The sequence below is a fragment of the Psilocybe cubensis genome, chromosome 6 (assembly GCF_017499595.1).
Source record: "Psilocybe cubensis strain MGC-MH-2018 chromosome 6, whole genome shotgun sequence".
In the NCBI taxonomy this organism is placed as follows: Eukaryota; Fungi; Basidiomycota; class Agaricomycetes; order Agaricales; family Agrocybaceae; genus Psilocybe; species Psilocybe cubensis.
The window spans coordinates 2,365,304-2,387,441 of record NC_063004.1 but is presented as its reverse complement, the minus strand read 5'-3'; the positions used below and the strand labels follow the sequence as shown (position 1 = coordinate 2,387,441).

Here is a 22,138-nt window from a genome sequence, read left to right as displayed (position 1 = left end):
AAGCTCGTCGCCGTCGACACAGGTGCGTCTCGCGAGTTCGTTCATTCCCCTCGGCAACGCAGGGTTGCAACAAACGTAAAACTGATGGTCATCTTTGTATATGCAGATGGGCTCTCCAACCCCACCTCCAGCCCTCCCAAAGCAAGACGCAAGCACCTTGGAGGAATTCCAATCAACCAGTCATGACCTGCCTCCTCAGGAGGAAGAAGTCTTCTCTAGCTACAAATCTCCTTTTGAGTTTTATCCGCGTTTGCGCAACGTTGCCGACGCTATGTCCTCCGCGTCTCAGCCTTTGTCTCCAGATTTCGTCTCTGATTTGTACCCCACTTCTCTGTCGTCTTTGTCTCCTCATTCTGAGTCTGTTGATGCTAAATCTGTCGATGCTGCTTATCATTCCTATGTACACAGGCCAGATCTTAAACCTCTCAAGTTGGCGACTTTGGGCAAAAACCTTGATCCCAGCAAACGGCTTTGTCGATATGAAGTTCCGGGCGGTGGCACCTGCCGTGATAATGGCTGTGAAGACATTCATTTGAGCAGGCTCGAGGGCGCCAACCAGTTGGGCACAGTTGAGCCGAATGGTACGTGGTCGTTCGATTTGTTGGTTGTGGATGACTTATATTATAGCGGTTCTTTCCAAATCTTCTTTCTCTTCTCGAAATTCTCTTTTATTTATTATCATCGTACAATATTCCATGCTCTTCTCTGTTCCAGATGAAGATACAGCGGAGTATCTATTCAATGTCATGCCTCGCTCATGGCTGCGACAAAATAATGTCGCGTCCTCATCCACAATTATATCGGCGATTCGGAACGTACGTCAAGATATCGGGGCCAACTCGCTGGAATATGAAGACCGAGTTGCAAAGGCCCTCCAATCTCTTGGTCCCCCTCCGAAAACATGACCATAGGTTCCACATACTCGTAGAATTGGGCTTTGACATCGGCTATTTACTGGACCTATCTCAACATGGCTCTCATGGAAGAACACCCAGGATTTTGTTGCGGACCAGGTTCCAACTTGATAGCGACCTCGCCATTACTGCGATCAACAGAAGGAGAAGACATATTTGCACTAGATGCTACACATCAGTGTTTTTCATAAAATAACGAGGAGGTGACGGCGCCAATGAATACGGAGGAGCAGTACGATTCGAATGTCAAAATCGGAAAAAAATGGAGGCTGTTAGGGCAGGAGATATAAAGAGCGCGGTGGCGCCATCTTTCTTCTCTTCGTGGGCGTCGGTTCTACGGATGCTAGGGCTGGGTTTTCATCTACGCCTGTTCAGCGCTGTGTGGTGGCATATTGGGATGGGTCTCTGGGGAGACTTCAAGATTATTCCCGCCTGGTTGCCTTTCCACCATGTGCTGTACATTCGTTTGTGAAGGCCTGGTCTCTTTGCTCCTTGGCTGGCGGACACGTTGAGGGATCGAATGAGGGTGATGACATCTCTGCCTGTGCAGCTTTCGAACATTGGCGCGCGACAGAAAACGAGCGGAGGCAGTGGATGCTATTTGTTACATATGTTTCCATATTTTTTTCTTTCTTGCATGGTTCTGGATATTTTTGACGACATCTACTATTTCTTGTTTAAACAATAATTGTTTGTAATATGATGTGTCATTTCTTGATTCATACTTGCTTCAACTACTTTTGTCAACGCTTCTTGTGCGCCCTGTTTAATTGGAATTCGAAGAAGTTTTTTTCCTACGCAGGCCTTACAAAAATTCGGCTTTAAACATACAGCGCTGTTTCAGTGATGAGACAAGGAAAGAAAATGGACACCAGAGGCTTCTTCTAATCCGATCGAGTGGCAGTACGTGGTACAAATTTACAGCAGTGAAACTTCAGGCGCTTATTTCTGTGTTGGTGGTTGCTTTGCAGCTCTGAGACTCGGGCATTCCTTGCGGCCATACCGGATACCTTCAAACTCCTTCACTCATATGATTTATTTCTATTCAATGAAGTATATGAATGTTGAAACAACAGAAGCTATTAAACGCTTGGGGTTACGCTGGGATAGCGCGTGGATGGGGTTTTTAAGTTTAAACCTTCGAGTTGAATGAATGATATTTAGGGGGCCGGAACCGGCTACTACTACTACTACTACTATATTCAAGTTGTATTCATAGACTTTCCCTGGTTGTCTTGATGATCCTTCTGAAAAACGCCCATCGCCCGATGGTATCAATGCACATTTTGTTCTTGTGCCGGATCGCGTCAATTGAGAAGGGCCTGCCGCCTGAGAAGGATACGTGGCTATTGAATACTTTAGTAAACGACTCTGACTTCTCTGGTCTCACCAGGCGGATAATCATGTAATGCATACTTAGTTCATTGTATAGGTAAAGTGTATTGACAACCTTAGCTAGCTGGCTATTCAAAGAATTGTGTTGGTTGTCCTGGACATGTGTAAGGTCGTGACATGGGGTTGATTCTGGAACCGGAGTAACGTTTGACAGGATCAAGATGAGAACTTGGGAGGATCCGGGGAAAGACATCAATTCCTGTTCCATTCCATAACGCCGACGCAGCAAACATTTGCGATGAATTGTATGTACTTACTTAGACTTGCAGCAGCATCACTGCGCCTTGAAAAGAGGCGATCTAGATTGAAACGAGGCCATGGAACGTAGACATCCGATAGTTCTTTTTTAAATGTAGACATCGTTGAGCTCCTCCGTAAGTAATGGACGGCGAAAGTGTGCAGTCGAGCCAAATCTGAGGACGTCAACGGTCCCACGATTAAAAGGAGCACACAAGACCACATAGTACGCCATCAATCAAACAAACACAACTGCCCGCTTCAAAAGCGCTGATTGGACCTGACTACAACAAAACACTGCACGTCAGCCAGCCCCCCTTTCTAGTGTCCATGATCATGATCATCTTATCTGCCGCTGAATTGAGGAAAAAGCGATCATGAACACGTCGTGCGTATGTTATTTTGTTTTAGCGGCGTTCCGTTGGTGCTGGTGTGTTGTTTTAAATTTTACTGGGCACAAGTAAGTACATATCATGAGCAGGCGGGCAGGCAGTGGCAGAGCAGGGATCCCGAGGGGTTAAGCTTTAAGGGATAACAGAAAGATTACACATATTACGCCTTCACTTTGTTGGTGTTTTCTGCTTCTTCTCAATCAGTCACATTTTGACGCTGGCAACACCTTGAGAGAGAGCAATCTGTTGTAAACACGTCGTCGGGATGCAATGAATGAAATGAATGAATGATATCGCTTGTGAAAGCTTGGCAAATGGCAATAGGATTAAAAGCGCGGAAAGCTTATTTCTTCATATGTAGTAAGTAACAGTATTGGCTCGGGTCGGGTGGACTGGATTAAATGACATCGATCTATGACGAGCGAAGTGGGCCCGGTATCCTCTCTCTCCGAGATTAAGGATTGCCGTCGATGGGAGTCATAAACTGCAGGCAGGCTTTACGAGTTGCGCCATGCTGAGCGTTCGTAGCATATAACGCTGTATACCGGATCATTGAGAGGAGATGACTATCGCTGGACGGCAGACGGAAAAATAAAAAATCCATCTACATAATGGGAGATCATAGCTGGTAGTAGTACTTACCATACAGTGCACCAATAACCTGCATACGAAATCGTCACAAAGCAGAAGGACAGAATGTATCAGCAAATCTCTGTGTGCGTGTGTATGTGTTTCGCTTCGCAGGTCGCAGGCGTACCGTCCGTCGACTCCAAATGTCCGAACGATTCTCGTTTGCGCGTTCGTTCAACGTTCAATCACGGTTTCTTCGCCTTCGCAATGGAAGCTCAGAGCACAACCAGCTTCGCTAGTTTCATTTCCTTTCATTTCGCAAAAAAAATGAAAAATGAAAAGCGGTCGACTGAGACTGATGGTCGCTTGGATTAGCACACCTGCCCGTCATCGCAGCTCGCAGCTCGCAGCTTGCAGCTCTCCTGCGCAGAAGAACTGGTATTTCTTTCTTTTTTCTTTTTTGGCAAAAATGAACGGCAAAGAAGTGATAAACTATCCATTTGCCTTGCTCGTGCAAGAAATCGGCAGGCTAGCGGACTCCGGAGGTCTGGGGTCCTAGTGTCCCTGACTTTAATCCTACGCCCTGGCCCTGAGCGCGAGCTTTCAATCAGCGCTTGTGTGTACTTGTGCTTGTGCTGATGATTGTGCTTATGATTGTGCTTATGATTGTGCTCCTGCATTGACTCTGACCCCAGATGGCAATTCGTTCCTTTATGGGATAAGTATGACAAGATGGGGTCCACCGTCTATGTGAGCATTTCATCCCAAGTGTCTGATGACGCCTTATCTGGTCAAGTCAATCCGTTTTGTCAAGTTGAGGAAATCGAGAATCGAGATGGCCGGGGCCGGGGCCAGAGCTGAATAGAGCTGAGTCTGTGACTTGACTTGACTTGACTCGGGAGGCCTTGAGGCCTTGAGACTTAAGACTTGAAAGATGGTTGATTGTTGATTGATCGATTTCGAATTTTGAATTTTGAATTTTCTTTTAATGGACGTGACACCCGGGCATACATGTTCAGTAGAGCAGATGGTTGGGTATGTAAAGATATATCGTATATCGATATCCCTCGCCATGACGCACGATAGGCTAGACTTAGAGTGCCATGTGTGCTCTCTTGTTGCTCGAGGCACTGATTCGGAAAAGGAACACGAGGACAAAATTTTGACAGAGAGGATTATGATGACGCTGCCCGGCAGATAATCGTAAAGCTATATCTGCGGTGTCAGACGGCAATTTTTGTATGATTTAAATGCATGCTATTCTTGTGGATCTATAGCGGTCCTGAACTCGCCCACAGCAGGAAAGGACAATAAATAGAAAACGCTAATTGCGATATGTTGCGGCAGCGTCTCTGCGGTGGATAATAATCCAAAAGGCAATGCTAAATATATGCTAAACATATGTCTGCCAGATACAACTGCCGTACGTAGACCGTTGGGAGCGCGGTATGGCACCGAGCCGCTTCTATTCTTTCCTGGTTAACCGCTATCTGTCGCTATCCTGAGGCGCTGTTGCCATATAATACAGGTACTCGGAAGGTCGGTATCCGTGTGCAGTGATATACGGTAGGAGGAAAAAGCATTTTAGAGGCGCGACAAAGATAACATCGGACGTCGGTATGTGAGGGTCTTGAAATGGAAATGACGTATCAGACATCACTTGTCGATGTATTGGGATCTAGAAACGACCGAGATGTGTGCCCGCATAGCAGGAAAGCTACGGTGCAAACTGATGGGCAGGATTGTCTAATACAGACATTGGTGTGCTCGGATGGTTTTTTGACTTTCGAGGCGAGTGCTGATTAGCGCTGGTGGAGTCGACGAGATAAGGCAATGAAAAGCCACGGAGGATTTTTGATTGACATGGGGGCTATACATACATGTACATGTGGGATTTCATTTAGAGCGGAAAGAAGTGGCAGTGGGTTTGTGGGGAAGCCTGGGTAATAAATGACATGCCAGGACTCGACAGGCGATATGATATTGATATGCAGAGAAAATTCGTAATTCTGGCAATACATATATGGCCTGAAAAGGGCAAAGTCGAGTCATAAAATTAGAAAAGAGTACGCCACCGTTGACGCTGTAACTTGCCTTGCAATGGACTGGGAAGGCATCGAGGGATGGCAGAGTGAACGCCCAAGAGGCCATATGCGGCCTAGTTTAGACTTGACAGGATCTGACTAAATTCTCCCACATTGGAGGAAAATCAAACAGAAAGTGTCCTTGGCCGCGGTTTTGGGCCCAACATGGGAGGCACGAACGTGCTCCGTGGTGTACGGCAGCTGATGTTTACGCAGGGGAGAGGGTGACAAAGACAGACAGAGCCGAGACTTGAGGATGAGCATGTGGAAGCAGCGACAAAAGCGGGGAATCTGGGAGAAAGGATTCTGGAGGAAAAACAGGGTCGGGGTGGGGCACGGTAACTAGGCACAAGAGGGATGGATATGTTATGCACGTATGTTTTGCGTGCTGCGGAAGGGGAGGGTAATAAAGAGGGGATTCGGGAAGAGGGAGATCACGAGACGGGGGATTCCAATGTCTCATGTGGCGGGATTCTCCGGATTACCGGATAGGACTGGCCAATGGTAAGGTGCAGAGAGCATTGATGACCTTATTTGTACGCTTGATGTGGTGTTGTTGTTCTGTTGATGTTCGTTTATCATCCGGCAGACCTCAAAAACGAGTCCTGATCAGCTTTCCCTTTTCCGCCTTCCACCCAATTCCTTTTCCGGCCAGACTCCCGTAACCCAAGCTCGTCGCTCGTCCATCCTCTCCGTCGAGCTACACAGCGAGCAGCCCCGCTCCTCCACACACAGCTCTCTGCCACCAGCAGCGACCAGGTCGCAGCCACCATAGTCTGTCAGTCTTTTTTTTTCTTCGCCCGCCAGCGTCTTCCAAAGCGCCCACCACTGCCCACACTCATACATATCCTCATTTCCGCCTCCAATGCACGCCATGCCCTCTCTCGACATGCAGAAACCCGCCATGTCCCCCACCTCGCCCACCATGCGCAAGCGCCAACGCACCGTCGACCACCCGGGGCCTGCAGACGGCCACCCCCCGCCCGCGCCAGGCCCGCAGGTAGGCGACGACGCGTTCATCAACGACCACGACGCGGCGGAAAGCGGCGGTGACGACGACGACGACGACGATGCGAAACCAAAATCCGACAAGAAGGCGGGACGACGAAAGATCAAGATCGAGTTCATCCAGGATAAATCGAGACGTCATATAACGTTCTCCAAAAGGAAAGCTGGTATGTTGTCCTTCTGTCTCTCCAAGTCTTCCTCTTCTCACATGCCTATTTACAGGAATTATGAAAAAGGTAACATCTCTTCCCAATCCGTCATTTCCTTTTTGCTCATTCTACTCAGGCCTACGAGCTCTCTACTCTCACCGGCACTCAGGTTCTCCTCTTGGTTGTCTCTGAGACCGGCCTCGTCTACACCTTCACCACCGCCAAACTACAGCCCCTCGTCACTCAGCCAGAGGGCAAGAATCTCATCCAGGCCTGTCTCAACGCCCCCCATGGCTCTCTGCCCTCCACCATGCCCGTTGGTCCCCCTCTTGGTCGTGCTTCCGGGCCCATGAGCATCCCTGGGCCCCAGCCAAGCGCCAATATCCCAGGCGGTCTCTCCATCAGCGGCGGTGCCGCCCCCAGCAATGTCAAGGATGACGATCAGGATGATGACCACCACGACGACACCGCAGCCTCTCATGGCGGTCGTCCCAATTCTGGTGACAAGCGTCGCCGCCGTAACTCGTCCACCAGTGGCCCCGCCCCGCCCAACCCCAATCGAGGAGCGACATCGCCTCATTCTCCGAATGCCACCGTCCCACCACCGCTCAACATTCCCGCAGGCCAAGCACCAGGAGGCCAACACCCATCCCATCCTCCTCAATCGCAGATCGCTCTCGGTTCACCGACGTCGCCCCAACAGCAGCATCAGCAAGTCGCTGCATCGTCTCCTGCCCAGTACTCCAATCCCTCGTATGCCCACCACCCTGGTCAGCCGCAGCACCACCAGCCCCACGACCAAATGTATCCTCCGCACATGATGAACACTGGCTACAGCTACGCCGCCCCCGGTGCTCAACCACCTCAGGGTGGGCCTGGTGGTCAACAACTCGGTGGGTTGGCCGCAGCCGCAGCCGCCTCTCAGCAGCCCCATCACGCCGCCTGGCCCAATCAGCAACCACAGGTCGGCCAGAGTGGCGGCCATTATGGCAGGAGATAAACGCCATTCCATATGGTGCATGTGAACGGATTGACACATGCCCTGGCTTTCGACCATAATCCTTTCATGTTCCGTGGGACCCCAGGGCGAACGAATACTAAAAAGTCGTCTCCCTGCGATATTCCTTCCTGTTAGGCTTTTCAGCCTCGGCTCTTCAGATAGCCGTTCGGTTTCTTTTTTTTCTTTTTCTCTCTTTCTCTTTCTCCTCGATTAACACCTGTGTTCTTTACGTATCTTTCCATAGTGTATTGTTCCTTCTTGATGATCAATGAAGTCTCTCATATGCTGTTTCCTCTCTCTCTCTGCCTCGCTTTCTCCTCTCTCTCTCTTTCGACATTGATATTCCTTTGAACAAGGAATATCGTCTGCCTCATATACGATGGCTTTTTTACCATCACGCCCCTTGTCTCGCCTTCATAGTACTTACTACGTTATCGATCCCTCCTTTGTATGGCTGATTAACTCGGTATTATACATTTTAAACCAACAGTACTTGTATGTAGTTTCCCTGTCGTGTTCCCTTCAATTCAATCACCCCCTTTCTTTCGTGTATAAACAAAAAAAGCTTTTATTTTAACTCTTTCTTTTTCGCGTGGTTGGTGTCGGGTTTACGTCTTTACTTTTTTTTCATTTTGGATACAACCCGTTCGACGCAAAATGGAAAGTAATCTTCCAATTGCAGTTCTTGCCCCGCCGAGCGAGCACCATCCATATCGGTGAATAAAGGGGTAATCGGGGGGAAGGATATATCGAGAAGGGGAGGTAGGTACGTACATATGAGGAAAGAATGTGGGCGTCGGGGGTTCGTTTTTGCGCCAAATTGGTGGCTTCTGTTGAATCGCATATTCAGCTCCCTTCGCCTCAACAGAATGTCCAAGGGCCTGCCTGAGCTCTATGCGCTTTGCTACAAGTTTTCTGTCCCCGGATATATCCCAGAATTTTGTATTGTATTGTATTGGAAGATCCACATTCGGCCGTCTATGGGAAATGGAAATGGAATCACACTGATTTTGTTTTTGACTTGTACGTTTACAAGCTGAATGGGGACGCGGGGACGCGGGGGACGGGGTGTTGCCTGAAAGAAGAAAAGACCATAGCAGGCAAGTCTTCCTGATTAATCCAAGGATTCCCAATTTTGCCTGAGGGAGCTTGTAGCCTTGTTTGGGTTTTTGGTGCGATGCCAGTCCTGTGATGTCGAGTTTCGAGTTTCGAGTGATGCGATACCTTCCCTCAACCCTTCCCCCTTCCCCATGCACATGAGTCATAGTCACGACCACGACTGACGGTGCGACGTGGACGTGCGTGTGTAGATTTTTTTGGTTCACACCCTATCAGCTCTAGCCTCTGTACACCCGCTGAACAGCCATTGGAAAGTCAAACAAAACTTTGACGGCGAGTTGCGGTTTTGAAAAGGATGCGTTTGGATTAGTTTTGGTGCCGAGGAGTCACGATCAGGGCCTTGTTTCGTTCCCTCTGCGCTGTGTGATTCTATTCACTCTTCGAAATCACCTTTTTGCGCATATACTAAGCTGACTACGTGGTTCAATCGCTCATTGCTCGTATCTTGCTCGCATCATATTCATAGTGAACTGTCCCAAGAGATGGATGGATGGATGTCATTGTTCGTCAGATGACGAAAAGGGCGCTTTTGCCCATCTTTTGCGTGCGACGCCTTGTCGATCAGAGGGCTTCTTTCAATGGTACGTGTCCTACTTAGCAGTGTTATCTCGCTTTTTTACAACCCTCATCTCTCTTTCAGTTTTCCAGATATATGTATGCATGCGACTCCTTCTTTGTCTCTTGTTCCACCCCTAATTCACGATGCTGGACACGACGACTGTTCCGAGGCTGCTATCTGGACTGTAAATAGCCCCCTTTGACACGTCCATTAGAGCTTCCTGTCCAGTGTCCCCTCCTTTGTTTTTGTGCAAAAGTCGCTTCGGAAGCACACGAGAACAACCACCCTCATTGGGATTGATTTTCACGCTGGGAAAAGGGAGGACACGGCCTATGACACAGGGTTATTTTTATCGGCAAGGAAGAACCAAGAACCCCACTGCTTGCAAGCACTTAGCCTGTCTTCGTCCTGTGAACCCGGTGCGTGTGAGTTGCAGCCTTTTCGCGAATAACCGCGAGAAGAGTGTGTGCTGAAATTAGTCTGGGGCTAGTGGCGTGGCAGGTCTATTTACCTTGATTCATATTCAATTATGGCGGGTGGGCATCCATTCAATCACCAATCACCAATGCGAATGCACATAGTACAAAAAAACACCCATCTATTAGGCTCTTCCGGCTGCTCGCACATTCATGTTTTTCGCCAGATGACGCGGTGCATTAATAGCTATGTGCAAGTCACAGGATGCACTATCCCGTCTTCACGGCGCTGTGGGCGGCGCGACAAAGGCGTCATAGTCATATGGTGCCAGGCGGAGACGGAGCGCTTTAGGATCATATTTCGGAGCATCACGCTCTCAGTACAGTTTTTGGTGTACTTTTCTTTTTCATACTTCTTTTTTTTCACGGTTCTGGGTCCGTTCCTCTCGTCTTTTAATGGCACTCTTCTTCTTCTCAGCTAGAAGGAGATGGAGAAGAAACGAAGGAGAGAACCACCGTAGCTCTGGAATTTGGAGAGAAGGGGCGTCACGAAGGTACGCCTGGCATGGCTTCTTTTAGTGTGCTGTGGATTCCGGATAATCCGAGTGTGGGTGTGTGAGTGTACCTAGTGCGACGTGTGTAATGTTTGTCTTTTTTCTCTTCGCAAACGGATTTCGTTGATTCCTCTTCACTGCCTTTTACAGATTACCGGAACGACGATCTTTCTTCTCGGTGGGATGGGTATCCCGCTCTCAGGCAACGTTTAGACGTCGAATGTGTGATACGTTCTAAGTTATGATTATGATGCGTTTTTATTATTTTTTGCTAATCCTTTTAACCAACGCGTTTCCCACTGTCCTGTTCACTTGCGTCACTGCGGCATAACCGTAATTCGATTCGATTTAGCACAGTCCAGTGTACGGACCGTGGGTTGCAAGCACCCGCGGATGTCAACCTTCAGTCAGGAATAACCCGTCCTGCTGTACGCTTTTGGACCTAAATTTGACGCTCGCCCGGATGAGCTCCTTGAACGGGCGTGCGACCCGCCACTGCATCCAGAGTGCATATCTTTGTTGTTGTTCATCTGCTATGCCATGTAACATGCATGCATGGTCAGCTGCTTGATGCTTTTTCGTCCAATCATGTCGCCTTTCCAGCTTCGGGGATGCAAGGCCCCCCACCCTTGGCCGTCGGTAGTCCGCGCATATATTTTTTCAAGGTAATATTTACGCGTTGGAGATGGTTTCTAAAGAAAAAGAAAATCAAGATCGTTCTGACTCCTCCTTTGCATAGATTTTTTTTCACTTGTATCGGTGTGGATTAATCAGCAAGACCAGGATGCAATCCTACAAGTTTAAACAAAGCACTTGACGCGCCCCGGCTACTTGATTGTTTATCGACTGATGCGCTACGACTTCGTATCTGGATCCGGGTCTTGGACTCTTTGTTGTTGCAGATATTGTTGGGTCATCCATGTCTCAGGCTGCGCTTTGACCTTTTTGTGGATGGATCAATCTAAGTACGGTCTAATCAGACAAACGGGGGGCAAAGCATGATGATTGTGAGTCCGGCTTAACCATAAACAATCTAGATGGTTGTTATTAATACGTGCGATCTGCAATAGTGCCTTTAGGTAGTGGCTTGCGTCAGGTTGTTTGAGTTACCAATAAACGAGGCTGGCCACAAACAAGTTGCTGGACGATCTAATCCAAGGCCTTCAAAGGCTCCGAAGAAATAATGCTTTTTGTTCCGGAAGGTCCAAGGGTCGAAATATGCCAAATAAAGGTCTCGAGCCTCGAGAGTGATACAAGCCTTCCATGATCATTGGTATGGGCTTTACATCAATGGAGATTCAACCCCACTACCTCGTACGGGATGGTTGGATGATGCTGGTGCCAGCCGGGATCTACGGGGATGCACGGTCGCCTGCTGAGGTTTCACAGTAGCGCGGAGAAGGGCCTCCTGACCCCGCATAAACGCTACTGCTCATCGCGTCCCGCCTTTGCACAGCAAGGAAGTGTCTATTTACGCAAACCTCATTATTCATGACCACCTACTCATGTCAGTGACTCAGCGGTTCTGAGCGGCTTTTTCCAGCCGCTCGTGTTCGTCGATATGTAATTTCCGATTTGAGCTTTGGGCTATTTTGCATCCCGGAAAACCCGGTTTGAAATTTTTGGGCGTCACGTAGAAGAGAGATTTCGTGGAGGATGGACGACGCGAACGCGAAGTGCTGCTTTGTCGATATGCATGTTTTCTACATTCGTCGCAACAGATTTATACATAGAATTGACTGCGTACGTATGGCAGATACTCAGACGCGGTGTGTCCAGCCCAAGCCTGGTTGCTCGGGTGCAAATAGCCAGAGTACATACCTACCATCCAATATTTTTTTCTGACGTTTGACGGTTGCTGGTTAAGAGTCAGTGTTCATGGCTGCTGTTTTCAAAGCGACACTGATATTCTGTGCCTTGGCATCTGGAGGCACGCCCACTTTAGAGAAAAAACAGTTAAATGGGGAAGGTTCCTCATCTGCATTTTGCCCTATTTACTAGGGATTCAGACCAGGTTCATAGGACTGTCAAATGCTCTCAATTTAATTTAATATGTTAGTAAGTTAAAGAGTCCCTTGAAGTTTAGAAAAAATATCAATAGATTCTGACACACTTGCATAGCGCCGTAGTCTACACATGCTAACACAAGGGGTGATGAACAGTGAGTTTATAGGATAGATTTAAGATTGTTACAACTTGCGACTTGGGAAACCCCCGATGGTTCCCGCGAGAGAGAGCGCTGCCCGGAAATTCTTTATTCAGTTCTCGTGTAGCATTGACGCGCCATCCTGGTTGACAGATGGTCCTGAAATAATATTGTGGGGCTAGCCAGGATCCTTTTTTTTTCTCAGATCTTTTCTGGTCGTAGACCTGACCTGAAGACCTTTTTTAATATATCAAGCCGTTGCGTGGAGGTGAAGCAGAGAAGCGCCGGAGAAGCGGCGCAAATGGAGATAAATGATAAAATGTCGTGGTCTCCTTGGTTTCCGACTTGGGACAGCCCAAAGAAGAAAGATCAACTCACCTGGTGTAGAATTTGCGAGTGCATGCATTGCATGGAGTGGCGATGAAGTTGAATAAGACGACTTTTACTATCCTTAGCTGCGTCTGGGTATTACGGGTCGGGAGCGAATTACAGCCTCTGATAGTTATTAACATTGTAAAGATGGCACTGATGGATGAGCCTAATTATTGACATTGAAAAAGCCACTAATAGTGCTACTTAGTAGACACAGTGGTTCGAAGATTGATCAAAGCGTTTGTAAATATGGAGCTTGGTTACATTTGCCTTTCAATTTGTGTCTACCCAAATTTCATCCTTGAAAATCGGTTTGAAGGGCTTTCAATAACACCTCGGGTTTCGCATATTACAGAATACGTATACGTTCAGCCACATTAAAGGGGCTTCATCAATCTGCTGAAGCCGCATCAGGAAGTAATCCTGCCTTTAAAGGCTGCACTTCCTTATTTGTATCCCAAAATGGATCGTTAATTGGTTTCCGTGTTATCAAACACAATGTCACTTAAAATGTGAAAGAGATTAATACAAGCCCTCGGTATACAGTGTACTGGGCAGACTACAGGACGCGCTAAAATTAAGATTGAAGAGAAAACCCTATCATCTCTTCGTCGAGCTTTTCGGGTCTGCGATAACAATACGTCCCTTCCAAGTCTGGAGTCTACTATTTGAGTAACAACTTATTCACCGGGCTTGGAGACACTTGTTCATTGTTATCCAAGTGTATTTAAAGAACTTTTGCATATCACAGTGGCGCCGTGTAGGATGGAACAAGCTTCTGCCACTTGTACACTGGCACGTCCGTGTTATATGGCACGAGAAGCTTAGATTATGATCACCGTGGAGGAGTCCAGTCGGCCAACCAACTATCGGTCCATTTCAACTCCCGAGGAACGTTCAACAAGCAAACGACGCTAGGCAACGGAAACGCGAATAACATATGACAGAAGGAAGTTTTGCAAGCGTCAGGGCTTCCAGAATATACCAGGGCACGCCTCCAGTGTCCGTCTGCCCGTGGACGTTAGCCTGCCTATATTTGTCGTCGCTCTTATTCGGGCTTGATGAGAAATGGTGAGAAGTCTGATCAAGAAATCTCACATACCGCATCAAAGAAAATATGGCGGTTCCCGTTTTTCGCCATTGTGTGATAAGATGTATTTGTCTCGGCATGTATATGTCATTATTGATTATATCCTTGGAAGTTGGTTCGGAATGAGTGGCCCGCAATGAACAGAGAATCCAGGGAGCTTTTGCTGGTATTGGCTCGGGAAATGTATGTAGTATGATAATGCACTCTTTTGTGTTCCTTCTTCTGGATTTCAATGTTGCTCTTGGGACAATGTCATTCTTCTACAAAAGGGATAAAAATTCTCACATACAAAGTCAAAACAGCCGATATAGCGACGTCAGGAAAAGGAAACAAATCTTCCCGATTTTTCCATCAGCCTCATTGCACACTAGAGGGCGGCAAGGTGGCGATAGATTAGGTCCATATCAGACCATCTGATCAATCCCCAATTCAGGGATGCCTAGGATTTGTCAGGGTCGCACCAGGATTCCCTGTTTTACATATAGGTTGAATCCTAGATGATGGATTCCATCGGATTTGGGCCCGAATCGGAGGTTACCACAAAGGGTGTCAATACAGCCGAGGGCTCTGATGTTTGTCTGATTTGGGCCTGATGCCGTTTGCCTCACCCCTTCTCATGACCACACCATGAGTTCCATTCCATATCAACCCCTACCGAGTACCCGAAACTAGCTCTTTCTGCAGAGGTCAGGCGTCGCGCAATTGCGGGTCTAAGACTCTAAAGTGCGAGCTGCAAAATGCTCAGGGGAGGTGCTGGCAACGAAGTGGAGTCGGATGTGCTCCTGCTCCTGCTTGGCTCCTGCGCATCATAGACCCGCAAATTAAATGTCCGGTCGAATCGATGACGGTATGCTTTCATATCCACGTCCAAGATGAAAAGCGCAACTCGGATCCCATTTTTGCGTCTCGGAATTTTCTGCCAGCCTCGCGCTCAAGTGGTCATGTAGCGTGCCCATGATTTATGATCCATTTCGGAAGCTAAGAAGAGGCCAACTTTTATGAATGGCGAATCCGATGGATTTGGAGTCGATAAGCAGCCATTCATTTTGGAAACGAGTCCGAAGTATAATCCTATAATGATAAACTACATAAGTTAGGAAAACATCGGCAAGCAATGAATAGCGAGATGAAAAAAGGCACGCGGCATAGGAGATATATAGTTTGAAAAAAATGCATCAATAACCTATAGGAACAAGCAACGATGACAAGTAAATGCATTAGATATATAGTTTGCGAAAGCGATGAAGAGACGTATCCAAAAAAGAATTTGTTGTTGTAAGAGATTTATGGGAATAAGCAAAAGATAGAATGCAATCAAATGAGCAGAAATGGAAATTAAACTACCTTCCTCGGAAGTCGATCGTTGTTGGTAAGAAAAACCCACGAAGACGGTTTAAAAAGGAGAGAAGGGGCAGAAAAGGAAATAGGGCAGGCAGCTGTTGACCCCAAACCCAGAAACGGTGGGCCACCTCCAAATCGGGTCTCTGGCTCCTTCTGAGATTGCCGGAGCGGATAACCCAAAGAAATTAGAATCGGAGGCCGTGTCAACAACACCTTCTCCAGCAGCACTAATGGGGAGCCATGCTACTGTTTTTGGCGAAAATAGGGTATGGGTATGCAAAAACAGAAAGCGCACAGGTATCTGTTATGAGGCCTTCCACGCGACAAAGACACGCATCGCGCGGCTGAGCATTTGAGGAGGTCTCGCTTCCGAAAGCTGTGACGTAGAAGATGAACCGAGGTGGGTATGTGATGAATTGCTATCCTGTCGAGTATTTGACACTATGGCTGTCGCTATTGAGCTCGTGTCGTCCAGAGAACGGTCTCCGCTAGAAGGCTGTGGGCTACTCGTAGACCTTGCTATCATGTTGAGGTCATTGGCGTTCAAAAGCTCAGACATTGGCTGGACAAGGCCCGGCGTCGACATGGAGTTCCTCGATCGATGACTGTTAGATTGTCTATATGGATTGGTGGCCATCTGGTCTCTTTTCTGCTTCGCAATGTGCTTGTCGTACTTCTCGCACGCATTATCAAACGCCTTCCGGTCTTGGAGGATAGGTGATCTAAACACATTCCAATTAAAGCGTTCTTCCAGTGCATGGCTAACAGAAGCCTTGTCATGCATATCCCTGCAAAAAAAAAACATCAACATATGAACAATTAACTTGTCCGAAAAAAGAAAGCTCACATCTCAAAGTTAACAAGGAGGTGGTCAAAGTCATCTCTTGTCATCTCCAAAATGGCACTCTGTGTCAAGTTGACCGAGCTATTGCTAGCCGTAGCCTGAACTCCCACCATGTACTCCTCAATCGAAGCCGATCCTGAGCGGAATCGACCTGCTTGGGCGGCCTCTTTCTCCGCAGCCGCCTGGCGTTCCAACACCCACTCCCACATCGACTCCGAACACGCAATGATCTCCCTCGCTCGCAGATGAAGGTGAAGATTTAATGTTCTCAAATCAATATTGAGCACAGGATTAGGAAGCCTTGACATCCGACGGAGCGGTGGCTGCTGGCCCTCTTTCACCGGGGTGAATGCGGCACGCATCGCTGGAGAGAAAGCAAAGCTGCGCGATCCGTCCAACGTCACATAAGGGGACTGCTTTGCATACAGCGCTTCCAGATTAATATCTTCCGGATGTGCCGTATTATTCGAGTTGACAGATTTACGAGACTTGGTGGAGCGAGCCTTGCTAGGCTTTGGTACGCTTGAATCCCGAGAGTCGTCCATATCCGTCTCTGAATCTGACGGCAGTTGGTGGGGTGTCTGTGCCTCGTCTTCGTCCTCATCATCAGGCTTATCCGGCAAAGGCGGGAAGGTATACAACAAAGGTGGGTGAGTTCTGACATCTGTGTGTGTGCGCGTGTCGTGTCAGTGCCATCATCACCTACTGAATTAGATACAATGCCAAAAAAACGTACCCTTGAAATGGTACTCCAAATATGTCGTCAACAACGAAAGCGGCGTCGTGTTGACAAACCTCGACTCGAGCATGCCATTCCAAATGGCTTCCAGCATAGTATGATCGCGCGGGTTGGCTGGCGGTGGCGTCACATCTTTGGTCAACAAAGTCGGAGGTTTCGGCTTGGGCTGAGGTGGCGGAGGAGAACTCTCAATAGCCTGCTTTCTAGCTGCCTGAGCCGCAGCCCGCCGCTGGTCCTTGATAAAGTCCACAGCAGGGTCTTGCGATGTGACATACCCCATTCCTCCAAGAGACGATCCATAATAGGCCGGAGGGGCAGCGGCGGCGGCGGCGGCATCAGCAGCAGAAGCAGAAGCAGCAGCAGCCTGCGTCTTGTGGGTCTTCACGGATAGCGGTGGGCGAACAAGAGACCTTGAATGAGGAGTAACCAAACGGACGACTTCGGGCTGAGAGTCTCGCGGGGGCGACGGTGGCGCCAGTGCCTGGGCATCCGCTACCTCTTTTGCATCGCCAGATCCATGCTGCTGATTACGCGTGGGCGTCGACGGCCGCGAAGGTACATGCAAAGGTAACTGCGAAGAAGGGGCGACAAGGGCCGATGTTGGTGTCACTGGAGAATCCCCCTCAGAAACACGGGGGAGTCTCTCAGGTCCATCGAACCCGTTCAGCGTTCGATGCTCGTCAGACGATACACTGTCTCGTCTTGTCACGGACGAGGCGTCGTCTCCACCATGTAATGAAGCAACCGAAACGTCATCTTCGTCGAGAGGTTTACTTCCAGGGAAGAATAAGTCTTCTTCAACCATCTAAAACCAATATTTGAAAATTTTGACCGAGTAATTAAGAGGATCGCGTACCTCGAAAGCACCACCAGGCTTCATCACCCTCTGAATCTCCTCGAAGAATTTATCCCACTAAAAAAAACATGTCAGCACACCATCACATCGACCGAAACATTTCAAACTGACTCTATCCTCCGGAACACCCAAAGCAATCCGTTTAATATGCCTAGTATACAAATCATCCATCAGCCCAAAAAACACATCCACATCATTGCCATAAACCACATACACAAAATCGAATTCCTCATCCTGGAACGGCAAGGTTTCCAAACTATGTAAATGAAAAAATGGTCAGCACACAACCGCAACAAGACAATCAGATAGAGCAGACAAGAACTTACAAGTTATGCTGTACCCATGTGATTCTTGACGCCAGATCAGATGAACCTAAATTTTGAAGATTGGGATGCAGAGGCACGATATCAAGGCCTACACCAATCCGTCAGCTACTTCTACTTTCCTTTCTCCTGAGCTCACAAGCTCAGCCAAATGAGTGCGTACCAACGAAATGACACTCCTAGAAATATCCAAGCCATAATCAATAACTTGTAAAGAACGAAAACACAACATGAAAAACCAACAAACCTTCCACGTCCTTGCGCACTGCAAAATCCATGTGCCTGTTCCTGAAAACCGGCAAAAAAAGGAGGGGGTAAGTACAAAACCCTCACTTGACAATAACATCGTAATGCTTAAAACCGACAACTTACCGCAGCCTATTTCAAGACTATCAAAAAAAAAAAAAAAAAAAAGCAGAAAAAAGAAAACATTTTGTTAACTCCGCAAAGCCAACAAAAAAAATTGGGTTTACTTACACTTTTGTCGGAGGGGTTTCAAAGACGTGCCATGTTAGACTTTGGCAGAGGCCAGTGGTGAACATTGTCTCCCATACATCTCTAAATGCCAAGAAAACAATACAGTCAGTAAACCCGCCATGCCGATCCGGGGGGCGAAAGATTCGGAAAACCAAGAAAAAGAAGCAAAAGGAAGAAAAACATAATATACCACAATGATGCAAGCGGAGCCGAAAACAAGAGAGACGATATACCCCGTTGTGGGCACAGAATCACGGATAGACAGCGGGATTGAAAAGCGGTTGAAAATGCAAATGCGACCACCGGCAACATGAAAAGTATGCGGTATGCGGGAGAAGAGAGAAGAGAGAAGAATTATTAAAAAAAGCACAAGACAAGGAAGAAAAGAAAAGAACAGCCATGTAAAACACAAGAGAACAACGCACTAACTACCTAGAGGCGTCCAATCGAACCCTAGGAAAAAAAGAAAACAAAAGAAAAACAAGAAAACAAAAGAACATTCGAAAGAGAAACGAAAGAAACGAAAGAAACGAAAGACCGAAAGTAAGAAAGTAAAAAAAAATGAAATAACACTCACAAATCCACAACTTCACGATCGTAGCTTCTAGGATACGGTACCTCCCTCCTCGAGAACGGATGGTACCGTTTCCCCGCGGAGCGTCCGCCTCCAATCACATTGTGCCCTACACCCTTGATCACAAACTGCCGCTCCATCGCCTGCTGGCCCTCCCTAATCCCCGCCAGCACCGTGCGGTCCGCCGTCGAGAACCGCGGGTCGCCCGAGCTCGAGCCGGCCGTCTGCGAGTGCGGGTGCGGGTGTGCGTGCGGGTGTGGCTGAGCGTGTGCGTTGTGATGAGAGGACGACGCGGAGGACGACGATGCGGCAATTGCAGACGGGATACTCGTGCTACTAGCATTATTACCATGTCGCCCCGCTTCTCCTCCTCCTCCTCCCGACGCTCCAGAGGTACTGCTGCTGCCCATGCCCAGATGCGTCGAGGACGTCGACGCAACGGGCGACGTTGGAGTGTGCAGCCCATTATGATCTGAGCTGATACTATTCCCAGAGCCGATGCTCGTGCTGTACACCACACTCGAGGACGAAATACCGAGCCCTGACAAGCGAGAGCGCTCCTTTGCCTCCTTCGTCGTGGCCGACGCTGACCCAGTCGAAGAAGACGAGGCAACGCCGGCATCCCTATCCCTATCCTTCTCCTTCTCTCCCTTCCCCTTCTCCTTCCCACTGCGCACCTTCGTACCTCCACCCGTACTCCTCCTCCTCCTCAACCCTCCAAAGTCTCCAAACGCCGACGCAGCATTAGAGTGCCTCGAAGGCACCGTCTGCTGTGGCAGTGGCGGCGGCGGCGGCTGGTGCTGGAGCTGGAGCTGTTGCTGAAGATGATGCGAATGTGGCAAACTGGCCGTCTGCGCGTGTGCCGCCCGTTTCGACGCGTGCATGCGCATATATTCGCCATAAAAGTGTTTCGGGTTCAAGAACGACGCCAGAGAGAGTTTGCGTTCGCGCGTGTCGGTCGTGTACGGCATTTGATATTTTATAAAACGATGATTAGTGATTAATGGAATGTATTTTGTTGTCGTGGGTTGTCGTAGGAGTCGTAGGAGTCGTGAACAAGTGCAAGCGTGAGGAGGGCGAGGTGCAAAGTAAGAATAAGAACGAAAAGATTTCGTTCAAGTGATGATGGGGCCGGTTGAGGGCGATGAATATGATAGTGATGGCGGTCGTGATAATGTAATGATGGGGACCAGATAGATGTCGTTGTCGATGATGGAGGGTGTATGTATAGATGTGTGTTAACAGCGCCACGTACAAAAAGTAGTAGTAGTGGGTGGTGGTGGTAGTGGCAGTCGAAAGGCAATGCGGAAATTACAAAGATTCAGATGCCAATTCCAGCCCCGACAAATGGTGGTGTGTGTGGCAGAACAAGCGTCGAGGGATGATATCAATCCAAATTCAATTCAATTGCCAAATAAGGCGGAACACGAGGTCGTTCGGTCAATCGTTCGGTCAATCGGGTGGTGGAGGTCGATTTTGTCGGTTTCGAGATGATATGCCACAGAGTGGTACGAGTATCAACAAGCCAAGTGGAAAAAAGAAATAGAAAAAAAACCAATTTCGTCAGCAAACCGCAAATTCGAACATCAGTGAGAGAAGACAAGAAAAAAAGGGAAAAACCAAAAATGAGGAAAGAACTTTGAATATATAAAATAGAAGGAAAGGAAAAGGAAGCGGATTATCGGGGAGGACATGGACATCTGAACAACACAGCAAAAAATAAGTTGGGATCAGGCAATACCAACGGATGATAAAAATAACGAATGGAACCGCTTCCGTTTCCGCTCGTCATCCATCCGCGTGGTAGTGCTGTAACCATACCGGGAAGGTACCCACAACGTACAACGCGCGCGCCACGACAAGGTACAAGCCTACAAGTCATGGCATGCAGCGTAAAAGAGCGAAAAGGGTGAAAAAAGGCAATGAAAAATGGACAGAACATGAACATGAACAAACGGTCAACAATCGCCACAAGCTGGATGCGGAACCGAACCGCGCGCACACAAGCAAAAACACACACAAGTTTAACAACCGGAACGGCGTATCAAACCGACACCGACAACACTCGCCCCTAAAAGCCAGGTCTAGCCAAACCCACAATATAACGCCACCCCAAGTGCGGTGTGGAGGTCGATCGTGACTAGACCCACATCCACAAACGACAAAAAAAAAAAAACAAAAAAAACCCAAGTGAAGAAAACCGCTACCCTATCCTACCCCACCCCCACTTCCCTCCTCACATCACATCATAACAAAATTCCAAGAAAAAGAAGTCGACTCAATCGCACTTCCCTCACTTCACTTCGAAGCTTCGAAACTTCGAAAGATCGTCATCCTTCGAAATCGACAAATCAAAAATCAAAAAATCGACAAATCCAACGTTCACATCACACGATGATCGATCATCCCTCCGACCCCCTCAAAAGCCTCCGAAACCAACGCAACACGACGCGACGCAACCAACGAGCAAAAAAAAACAACGAACGAGCGCGCACAAAAATGATAAATCATAATAGGGCCCAGACCACCACCACCACGAGAAGCCCCAACCAACAATGTTCCAACCCACACAGACCCAACCACCCACCGACAATTTACAAACGGTAAAACGGTGTATGGCAAGCCAAAAAAATGGACAAATAACAAAATACCCAAAACCCATATCCAAGCAACCGAGAAAAAAGAAAAATAGCAAAAAAACGCTCGGCGGCTAAGCCATCCTCCTGCTCCTGCTCCTGCTCCCAGCCCAGCGCGTGCATCTGCGCACTCGTACGCGTGCTAGTGCTACGTAGCAAGGCACCGACACCGACCCCGCCCCGCCCGCCACGTGCACGACACACCACGCGAAAAGATGAAAAGACAAAAAAGTGAAATGAAGGCGCAGACGCGGTGTTAACGCGTTTCGCATCCAAGGAAACAGAGCAGAGATAACGCGTCCGTCCAAGGAAGGAAGATGATATAACGCGTCAACGTCAACGA

At 48.2% G+C, this 22,138-nt stretch overlaps 3 protein-coding genes across 3 annotated transcripts; 2 read left to right on the top strand and 1 right to left on the bottom strand.

Moving 5' to 3' along the window:
- Positions 1 to 106: 106 nt before the first annotated feature.
- JR316_0007254 (uncharacterized protein) lies at positions 107 to 905 on the top strand (the record flags this gene model as incomplete). The annotated part of the gene is made up of 2 exons (XM_047892997.1): positions 107 to 581; positions 628 to 905. 2 exons carry the CDS (start codon positions 107 to 109, stop codon positions 903 to 905), a joined length of 753 nt encoding a protein of 250 aa, XP_047748279.1.
- Positions 906 to 6,457: 5,552 nt separating this feature from the next.
- On the top strand, positions 6,458 to 7,749 carry JR316_0007253 (Serum response factor-like protein A; the record flags this gene model as incomplete). Its single annotated transcript, XM_047892996.1, has 3 exons — positions 6,458 to 6,767; positions 6,823 to 6,836; positions 6,886 to 7,749. The coding sequence occupies 3 exons, from the start codon at positions 6,458 to 6,460 to the stop codon at positions 7,747 to 7,749; spliced, it is 1,188 nt and encodes a 395-aa protein (XP_047748278.1).
- Positions 7,750 to 15,650: 7,901 nt separating this feature from the next.
- JR316_0007252 (uncharacterized protein) lies at positions 15,651 to 20,130 on the bottom strand (the record flags this gene model as incomplete). The annotated part of the gene is made up of 9 exons (XM_047892995.1): positions 15,651 to 16,134; positions 16,194 to 16,854; positions 16,927 to 17,734; positions 17,786 to 17,842; positions 17,897 to 17,936; positions 18,000 to 18,041; positions 18,112 to 18,199; positions 18,481 to 18,497; positions 19,163 to 20,130. The coding sequence occupies 9 exons, from the start codon at positions 20,128 to 20,130 to the stop codon at positions 15,651 to 15,653; spliced, it is 3,165 nt and encodes a 1,054-aa protein (XP_047748277.1).
- Between the last annotated feature and the right edge of the window lie 2,008 nt (positions 20,131 to 22,138).